At 37.0% G+C, this 10,666-nt stretch overlaps 1 protein-coding gene across 1 annotated transcript; it reads left to right on the top strand.

Moving 5' to 3' along the window:
* Positions 1 to 95: 95 nt before the first annotated feature.
* On the top strand, positions 96 to 7,559 carry pcare1 (photoreceptor cilium actin regulator 1). The gene is made up of 3 exons (XM_046854950.1): positions 96 to 120; positions 2,170 to 5,260; positions 6,449 to 7,559. The coding sequence occupies exons 1-3, from the start codon at positions 96 to 98 to the stop codon at positions 6,564 to 6,566; spliced, it is 3,234 nt and encodes a 1,077-aa protein (XP_046710906.1). The 3' UTR covers positions 6,567 to 7,559.
* Positions 7,560 to 10,666: the final 3,107 nt, after the last annotated feature.

Raw genomic sequence — 10,666 nt, 5'->3', positions numbered from 1 at the left:
TGCTGTCGGGAATTTTAGTTCATCCCAAAAGTGTTAACTGGGTTCGGGGTCAGGCCACTCGAGCTCTTATAACTTAAAAAAACAGTTCTATGGGCATGACGGTCAGCAATTGGCCATATAGTTTGTGTGTGGGGAAAAAAACACACACACACACACACACACACACACACACACACACACACACACACACACACACACACACACTTATCACATTAAAACACTTTTTGTGGCCGTCCTGTAGCTTACAATGCATGTTGCTTGAAACTGTTGGTTTAACCAATCCGATTGTGACTTGCTGACTTCGAGGGCCTCTAGAAAGCATCCAATAACATTTTTATTGTCATGTCCTTTGATTGGTTGGTCATAAAATGCACTAGTCAGAACAAGCTCATATACTTGTGTGAATTTAATAGCGACTTTTTAATTCCACAATCGCTAACAGAGGAGAAGAAACTGATATGGCCACATATTCACTTACAAGGACATTCACATAAGGAATTTTTAAGAAAAGCTGGAATTCATGCAGAAAGATCAGCCAAAACAGTACAAAACAGTTCATCTTTTTCATTAACTATTTATACTTTTGTGTTTTTTTTTTACTGGAGAATTTGGCCAAAAAACACAATTTGCCTTAATTTTCTGAAAAACCTTGAAATCATAATGCATAAAAAAAAATGCACAAAAAACCCATGGTCATTTAGGTTAATATTGATGCTTCTGCTAGAGATGATGTATGTGGTGCAACTGTGGCTGCAGTGAAAGGAGACTTGTTTAATTGTTTTATCTGGGTTTCTTGCTTATCTTGCATTAAATACCTGTTTGTTACATATTTTCTGTATACCACTGATAGATTTGATTCAGGCAGAACAGCCTACCAATGTAATATCAGACAGCCTGTCTCATGTATTCTGGTAAAAGCCCTGCACACAGTTATAGCGATCCTTCCTCGATACTACCTGCATAATATTTTACATTCCCCCTATTTCTATTTCATTAGTCAAGTTCTCATTTGCACTTTTTGGCTAGTTTTTAATTCTGCTTTTGTCGAGACACAGACATTCAATAAATCCATGGAGATCAGTGTGCAGTAAAAAGAAGATTATCCAAATACCGAAAAGAAATATATTTTTTTGGCTAGCCAGTTGTACATTCGGAAGTGTTTTGAATGCATAAAGACCTTCTGATTAAATTGTTCTTGCCAGTACTTTCTTCCTGTGTGAGAGATTACAATAATACTTTGTTGCCATGCTTAGTCTATATCTACCGCAGCTTACCCCTTCCCCCTCAAGAAGATCTACCCTTGTACTCTATGCACAAGATAAAACAATGAAAGAGGAAGCAAACATTATTTCATTTGTGCGAATGCCACCATATTAAATTTCTTTCCCACAGCTTACATCATACCAAGTTTGACAGAAATCATCAGGTTGGTTGGATAGAGTGACGCAAGCTGCAGTTTGGATAGTGTGATCATTTGCCCAAATATGACCTTGCAATAATGAAGGTATACAATGGTCTCATAGAATACAATAGAAAGGTGCTGGCTAAGTTAGAAAAAGCTACATGAAAAAAATAAATATCCTGAATATCTTAATGAGCTAAACGAGTTGCAAGTGTGTGAGCTTCATTTGCCTGAACATGACATGTGTGTGTAAGCTGAGGGCTGCAATCAAATCCTCTCTAATCCCTTTATCTGCTTGTCCTTCACAAGGTGCACACAAAGTCTGCCAGGTTAAAACTCTGCTTGATACCATCCTACCAGTCCACAACAACAACAATAATCAATTCAAATAATATTTTCTTTTTATTTCCAAGGACACCTACAGACTGTCAAATGCAAACGTGTGCTTGAAGGTTAACCATCTGATAGTGACGAGTGCAGCTGTTCGGTAAGACTCTAAACCTTCTTTATTTTGGATGGCGCATTTTGCCTTTATATATGCCTGGAATTACAGACTGGAGTTTTAAAAAAAACAAAGAAACTGACATTGCTTTGAGATGGGCTGTACCCCATCAAGGGGAAATAACTTCAATGGAACACATGGGCCATTCACAAAAGGAAAAACATTACTTCCAGGAAATAATGGAACCGCAGAAGATGGACAATCTGATGATGAAAGAAGTGTATGTTCAGCTGGTGGTGAGACAGATGGAAAAGCTTGTGAAAAGGGACAAAAGCGGGAAAAAAACTGGAAAACTCTAAGATTTCCGCTACATTAGTCAAGAAAAACTCTGTAGGTGAACCAGGAGCAGCAATACTTACTTCAGAAAGACTGGACACACAGGAGATTACAATTAATTTAACATCACAAAGAAAAGAGAAGCACATAGAAAAGGAAGACGAAAAGAAATATGAAAAAAGGGTCACAAAGAAGTCCAAGAATCAGAAAAATGCAAAACCAAGCAAAAAGAAAGATAAGGGGAAAAAATCTACAACTGAGAAGAAGGTTGACTTTCCAGAGCAACTTGTAAAATCCCACCAAGCAGCATATGGATATCTTAATCCTAGTATTGACAAATATGAACTGCTTTTGGGCTTATTAGATCATGCAACACAGACTCATATTACTTTGCAACCCATGGTGGCATTCATGGCTTTGCAGTATGAAGAGTTCAACCAAGGACTAGAGGAAATTGTTAAAAAAGGGGAGCAGCTTTTAAAAGACAATGGGGGACATTTGGCTTGGCCGTATTCCGGCAAATCCAGTAGCACTGAACCCCAACCTGACTTACTTCAACAACTACTTCAGTATACTGTCCAGAGAATGCATCTTGTTGGACAATCTGTGAAAAGAATTGGTGACACAGCTCTTGAAGATGCAGTGGATTATTTTTCATCTATTTGTGAGGTCCTAGAAGAAAAACTGAATGCCAAGCATGCAGTTGAGGCTAGGCTAATGAAGCTGCTAAATAGAATTGAAGTGGCCTCGCAACAAAGAACTGGACCAGAGGACTCAGCATTGTTTAGTGAAGACAGTGGCATTGGTGTAGAAAGTGCGTCACTGGCCGGATCAGACACAAAGCACCACCGCAGGGAAAGCTGTGAATCAACGGAATCAAGTCGCACAGTTATTTACAGTCCTGCAAACTCTACCCCTATTCACCAAAGCTCTAAACGTCATCAAAGTCCAAAAATTAGCAGCAGCAGCTCTTTAACCTCTTTCGACTCCACGTGTACCTTAAAAAATATGGTTTTCAGAGATACAGAATCTTTTCTTGATTCTTCTTCCTTGGATGATGGTGAGGTTGAAAATGAGGATAACAGTGAGTGCAATGAGGAAGAACATTGTGGGGTTAAAATGAGGATGCGTTCAAGCTCTTCTCCACTTGACCCTAGCTATCAAACACAATGCATGCTTCCGAAGCGAATAGAAAACCCACACAATGTAGAAATGACAATAAAAATGAAGGATGCCATTAGTGAACGAATTAGTTTCATTTCTTCTCAGCATGCTGGAAAAAATATTAAACCTAAGCCCTCAAAGGCAAATGACCGGCGGTGGATGGAGGAGGGGGAAACACATCCCAGAAGACCACAGACAGCAACCCAAACAGCGAAGAAAAAAACAATAGTTACTAAACAGCGCCGCTCAAGATCAGCAGAGTCTCTTCGTAGTAAAGCAGATGACCCCACTCTTCTTGAACTGGAAAGAGCACAAAAAGAGATAAGTAAAAGGTTGGAAAAAATGGGAAAGCTCAAAATTGAAACTAAAGTAAAAAAAGAGAGTTCAAAGCAATGGAAGCAAACACAGTTTGGTCACCTACATCCAGTAAATTTAATTCCTTCAAATAGTCAGCAAAAGGCACTCAGTGAAAAGATAATTACAGTAAATCCAGAGGAGGAAAAGGAAAAAATTTATAAAACTGTTAAAGGGCCCATAAAGGCAACATCTGTTCTAAGTCCACTTCCAGCAACCCAAGAATTAGCAATGTGTTCCAGAGGAAATTCAGTCAAGAAACTGATTGACACGTTTAGCCAAGGAATGGAGGAAAGTAAACTGTTTCATGAAAGTTCAAAAGAGCATGGACCTCTTAAAGGGGTTAGGAAGTATGGGATACCTGTCATGCCAGGATTAACAAGTGAAGATACACCATCATGTATTAAAAATAGCATAAACAATCAAAAAGAATCTACAACCTTGGAAAACCAAGATTATATTAATTTGGACAACCTACCACCACCTCCTCTAGAAGTACTTATGGATAATTCTTTTGAAAATGTTGAAATTAGAAAACCAGATGAAAAATTTAACAGAAGAGGACGGTCTACCTTTCCAAAGACAACCAGCATGTCTCAAAGGCTCCGTACCTCCATGCAATCTGTTACTGTACTACCTAGCAAGGGAAGTGTGAGAAAAAGTTCTCGCAGCATATCGCCTGCACAAAATATTACCCTACACCCCAGTGGGGTGTCTAGGAACAGCCAAGTTGCTTCCACACCTAATGCAGATTTGAGGAATGAAGAGGCTGTCTCACTTTACAAACAGGCTAGAAAAATTATCCACTTGCGGTATTCGTCTAATTCTCCCACAGAGAAACCTGCTGTTGACAATGTAAACATTCAACAGGTCACTCAACACAGTATCGAAGGAAACCGACAGGTCAAAAAGAGTCCTGAAAGAGCGCCTTCCAGTTTAGTTGGAAATCATTCACCTGACACTTCAGGTGTATCCAAGACCCGCATGTTACCCTTTACACCTGTGGTCCATAGGAGGCTACCCAGTCCTCCTGTATTTAAAAAACAAACAATACCTTCCAGCTCATCCAGTCCATTAATATTACGCAAACTTCCAACCCCCCCACCATCCAGCCAGAAACAGACACTACCTACTTCCAATAATAATCAAGACAAAAATACCCTGCCAAGCTGCATTTCTGGAGTTACCTACCCTTTTAAGGCACCATCTCCCCCTGCCTCACCAAAAGTGCAGCGAAGGTCTAGAGAGAACAACAGTGAGGAATCTTCTTCAAGAGTATTTAGCAATGCTCGCTCAGTTTTTTGTCCAATTTCACCATCCTTGTTTGAGGCACAACCATTTCTTGTACCTAAACCCCCACAAGCATGGACGCCCTCTGGAAGTAGCATACTACCTCGCCCCTGGGGTGAGCGTGGTAGGCTGCTTATGTCTGTCCGTGGACCACACTCTTTCATTCGGCGTAGTCAGTCTGACAGGAGACCTAGTCTCAGTCATCCACCTAGAGCATCAGTAGTATCTATTGCACAGTCCTGCGGAAGCGAACCATCTATCAGTACCCAAGGGTAAGTTCATCATGTTTAAGTATTAATAAATTACAATTCAGGGCTTTATTTTTAATCCAGACTCGTAAATAATTTTTATTCATGTAGTTAGTAAAGTAGCCCCTACCAAGACAAGACCTATATTCCTTGTATTTGTCAAAACAAATTGTTAAAGTTAATGTGTTAACACGTTAAAGCAAATGAATTTTAACGGCACTAATTTTATTAACATGCGATTAATGCAGCACACATTTCTGTTTAAATATTTTTATGAAAAATATAAATAAGAAACTTCAACACAATACACATTTATTTACAACGTCCTTTCTTTACTCAAATATAACACACTCCAGCGAAAAAATAACTTTTAATAACTAAACATTTGTTTTACCGATGCGCCAAGTTTCAAATCAAGCACCAAAATCCACCGTGATTCTTCTTCTTCTTTTTTTATTGGTGGTTCGCATTCTCAAGTAGATCATTACTTCCATCTACTGTGGTACTGAATCAGAGACTTATATTCCTATTCCCTGGACCAAAAATAACGCCATGATTATGTCAGAGAACCACCAGCCACACCTTCCTCCTACACTCAGCTCCCTCCTACCAGTCACCCACACCTGTTTCCAATATACATTTCCGGTTATAAGGCCCCCATTTCCTCTCACTCTCCGTCCGATCTACAGGTTACTCCATAGATCTTCACAGGACTACCTTATACTTTGTATACAGGCATCGCATCTCTGGAAGCACTCTGCTGCATGTACCAAGGCAAATAAAGCGTTATCTACCTTACTGCCGGTTTCTGACACGTGGTCTATTCATGACAGATTAACACATCCACCAATAGAAACTGTCCGTGTGGAAACAGCAAAAGTTCTGTTTGTTGTCCTGATGATTTAAGTAATTTAAAACGTCATAACTACTTTAAAACATTTACAAGAATATTTTGTCTTTATGCTCTATGTGGAGTCTGTTTTCACAAAAAACAAACATACAGTTGCATAAAGCATCCATATTTGCCCATGCCCTTATTGATTAGAGTAAAAACTTAAAAAAAAAAAAATGTAAGGTTCATTTAGAACAGATAAAAATGTGCGATTAACTTGCGATTAATCGTGTGTTAACTCATGAAAAATGTGCAATTAATCTCAATTAAATATTTGAATCGATTGCCCGCCCTAATCAAATATTTATGCTTTGCTACAGGCTGGAAGATGGTCCACTCAGAGATAGATGGAACAAGCCGCTTGAGCTCAGAGAAGCAAATCGCTCCTCCTCGCACCCAGACCTGTGCATTGTTGGTCAGGCCTTACACTGTGAATGACAGATTTGAGGACGGGCCAAGAAGGATTATGGATTAGCAAATGTAAAACATAAATTGGATTAAGACGGTTTTCCCCTGGGATGAAGAGCCATATTACTCAGAAACCTTATTTACTTTGTGTGGCTGCCTTTATTATTATATATATATATATATATATATATATATATATATATATATATATATATATATATATAATATAATATAATATAATATAATCAAATTAGGAAATCATGTATAATCTATATTTTCTTACTTAAATCTTGACTTTTTTCGATGACTACATGACAGCCGAACCAGAAAAAAAAAAACCAAGTGAGTACAGAGAATAGATTTGGCGTAGAATTGCAACCACAAGATAACAGGTAAAAGAGAGAGTAGCCTGAGAAGCAACGTGTGGCTTTTCTCCATATTAAACTGTGTCAGTATTAATGATTAGGTATACCATAATACTCTGAATATCCATGTGCCTTTAAGCTTTTTTTTTTTTTAATTTGTCAGCTGTTTAACCCTTAAATACAATAGTAGTAATATAGCAATAGGCAAACCAGCATTTATTCAACAAAATTATTGCAATCAGGCATTATATTATATTACATAGTATGTGTAATTTTTTATATATACAATATTTAAATACAATTTTATTTTATGATTTCATATACAATATGCTTGCCAGATTTAATGCACTTCATCTGTACCTGCACACTGAAACTCTATCACTAGGGTGTAGCTCACAAATCCTGAGTTTAGAACAAGGTGTAAATTGTTCCTTTTTTATTCATTTAAGGTCAACCAGGTGTTTTTTTGCTGTTTTTTCCAGTGACGTGTTTCTTTTTATTTTATTTATTTTTTACACAGCTGTCTTTTTTTGTTTGTTAGTAAACTGAAGAAAGTGAACTGAAGACCTGTTTGAATAACCATTGTAATATTGCACAACATTATGTTCTATAATGTTTACAACTTAAAATTCAAATAAAATTCTTGTATATGCCCGAACTTCAGGCTACATGACCACTCTTTGTAGAGTTAAACACACATCCTAATACAAGTGTAATAAAACAGAAGTAAAAGACCATAAAATGGATAATCAATCAATTATCTCTTCATCATTGTACCTTTTAGTGGGTGGGATTTATTAGGCAGCAAGTGAACATTTTGTTACAGCTAACATTTTGAACAAAGTAAATGTGTTAAAAGCAAAAAAAAATGGGCAAGCGTAAGGATTTGAACGAGTTTGACAAGGGCCGAATTGTGATGGCTAGACAACTAAGTCAGATTTTTTCCAAAACTGGAGCTCTTGTGTATCTAACTATGTAAGTGTACAAGGAAGGAACAGTGGTGAACCAGCAACAGGGTCATGGGCAGCCAAGGCGGTTTTGGTTTTCCCAACAGTTGTGAATGAAAAACATATATTACACAAGGAGCTTCTCAAAAGTCAATGGTTTTTAGCTAGTATAAAAGGGATCATAGCTAATTTTTTAAATAAGACATGGTCAGAAGTATGTGCATTCATGACAATCACACCCATACCTTTGTTTGTTTTTGTCCCTTTTCAGATTTAGTACCCTCTTGCAGTTATGTTTATCTCCTCTCTTCTGAGAAAGTTTTTCAGTAGATTTTAGTGTATGGCAGTAAGGATTTGTGCTTCTCTCATATATAAGAGCATAAGTGATGTCAGAATCCGGGGTCTGGTGAGAAGGCCAAGCACGCATCAGGTTCCAGTTCATCCTAAATTGTTCGGAGGGGTTGAGGTCAGGCCTCTGTGCAGGACATTAGAGTATTGTCAAGGTTTCAGTCATTGGAAACCTTTTATGTTACAGAATATAAAGACTTTCCATGAATGCAGTTAGGCTACGGTTTGGGGAAACATTGAAACCCTTTAAAGAACATTGAAAGGAATGCAAATAACCAGTTTCACCAGCAGCTCATACTGTACATCAGATCTGATTCATACAGTTTTGATTTTCGGGGAATTCTTCTGATTCATCGTAACTGATGCAACTCTGCAAATGAATACCAACCCTTTAAGTGCATCACTATTTTTAAACATAGGAAAACAAAGGATGATTTTTCTTGTCTTCTTGAACAAATCAGTATTGTGGTCTACCTTTATTTATTTATTTATTTAACATGCCTCTACTTCTTATTCCCATTAAGGCTTCCTTTTCCTGGTGATTAGTGTGACCTGTTCTGTGTTTTCTTGTGTGCATATTTAGGGACTTCGAAAGACTTTTATAGTTTAATTGCTATTTAGATCATCAAGTGAAAAGCATGTTACCATGAATACAAGCAAAATCACACTGGAGTCATTTTCATTATTATAAGCCTAAACCTGCATGACAAGATGACTTAACTTTAACTATGAAACCTGCGATTGCATTAAGTCTTTAGCTGCATGGATTGTAGGCCTCTACATGCCATAACATGATTGGGCTGTTATCATGTCTTTATATCTTCCTATGAGACGTCAAACAGGTATTTACACTGTTTTTTCCTGTTGAGACTTCTTTAATTAAATCATGCAATCCAAGTCAAATCAGTTTTATTGTCATATATATATATGTATTAGTGCAGTGCACAGTGAAACGTTTCCCCTTGACCTAGTTGCTGCATCAGACAATATTAATTAACAAAAGAAACACAGTACTACACAGAACTTTAGACTAACAACTAGCAACACAAATTGCACATGTTCAACATTAAGTGCAAAAAAAACAAACAAAACAATAACTGTGAAAAACTGTAAATACAGCAACACAAATTGTGTACGTGGATTGTCTGTATAAAAATAGACAATACTTTTTAAAATATTTTTTAGGATTTATGTTTTGTTTTGTTTTTTTAGATTTTCTAAAACTTTATTGCTTGAATTTAAAATCTCACCTCATTTATTTGATGAGGTGAGATTTTAAATTCAAGCAATTTAAAATTTAAAACCATTTTCCAGAGGCTAAAATAAAGCTAAACATCACAGGCAGGCCTTTTTTTTGGAAAACAAGGAGAAGAAAAATAGATCCAAAATAAGTAAATATTGGTACATAAAAATGTAAAGCAATTTGTTTCCCCTTTAGAGAATTCTCAGGTTTGTCTAAATTATTAAAAAGTCTTTCTTTAGTGTTCTCTTTATATTTCTTAGAGTTCAGCTCTCCCTTAGGATTTAAACCTAGCATAGTTTTTATTAGAGACTTCTCTGACTTCGCCCTGCTGTCATGTGCACTGAGCACGATTTCTTACCCATGCCAGAACATTACAAATGTGTTGATCTTGGTCTAGTCTATAATTATTATACATATTTATTAGTAGAAGGAGGTATGAAGCAGAGGCAGAATTCTTCAACAATACAGGAAAAACACTTGCAATAAGAATAAATAAGAATGTGCTGTGCGCCATATACCAATTGAATTGACACAACAGTAGATGAAACTGGATCCAGGGCAGTTCTAGAGCAGAGCAGGAGCAGCAATTTTACACTCAGGAATGGATTAAGGCTATTGGGGGAAGAAGGAAAAAAAAATTAAAGGTTCCAGTAAGGGAATACAAGCTTTGAAAAAAATAATCCTAAAGAATGTAAATAACTTTTGCTTATGAACTGAATGAACCCTTTCTTTTCCCCGTTAGCTATTAGTTTAAAAAATTCATTCTCATTACTGAACAAAATGCTTTTAGATAACTAAAAAAAAAGAAAAGAAAAAAAACTGGGATGCTGTTCAGCAATCTGATGAACTTAAAGCTGATTTGAATCCTCTTATACAACAGCAATTTACCAACCAACACAAGTGAAGCCGTATCTATTCTCTTATCCAACTATGATCTCACAAACACCTGTACTTCACTAGTGTTACCATAATTGATATAGAACTCCGATAGCACTCCCCCACCTCCACAGCATCGAGTTACTAAAGCAATGTATGTCTTTGGTTTTTTCCAGGATTGAAGCAGGAAGTAGATAGGATTAGTAAGGAGGAAGTGAGAGCAGCGATTAAGAGGATGAAGAGTGGAAAGTTGGTTGGACCAGATGACATACAGGTAGAAGCGTGGAGATGTTTAGGAAAGATGGCAGTGGAGTTTTTAACCAGGTTGTTCAACAAGTTTAACAAGGTGAG

Source organism: Silurus meridionalis, chromosome 8, assembly GCF_014805685.1.
Source record: "Silurus meridionalis isolate SWU-2019-XX chromosome 8, ASM1480568v1, whole genome shotgun sequence".
Lineage (NCBI taxonomy): Eukaryota > Metazoa > Chordata > Actinopteri > Siluriformes > Siluridae > Silurus > Silurus meridionalis.
The sequence above is the reverse complement of the archived record's forward strand: the minus strand, read 5'-3'. Positions and strand labels throughout refer to the sequence as shown.

Coding starts and splice junctions, on each gene's coding strand:
- pcare1 (XM_046854950.1), top strand. CDS start 96: ATGACGGTCAGCAATTGGCCATATA. Junction 121..2,169: donor GGTCAGCAATTGGCCATATA/GTTTGTGTGTGG, acceptor GCTTGTGAAAAG/GGACAAAAGCGGGAAAAAAA. Junction 5,261..6,448: donor CCATCTATCAGTACCCAAGG/GTAAGTTCATCA, acceptor GCTTTGCTACAG/GCTGGAAGATGGTCCACTCA.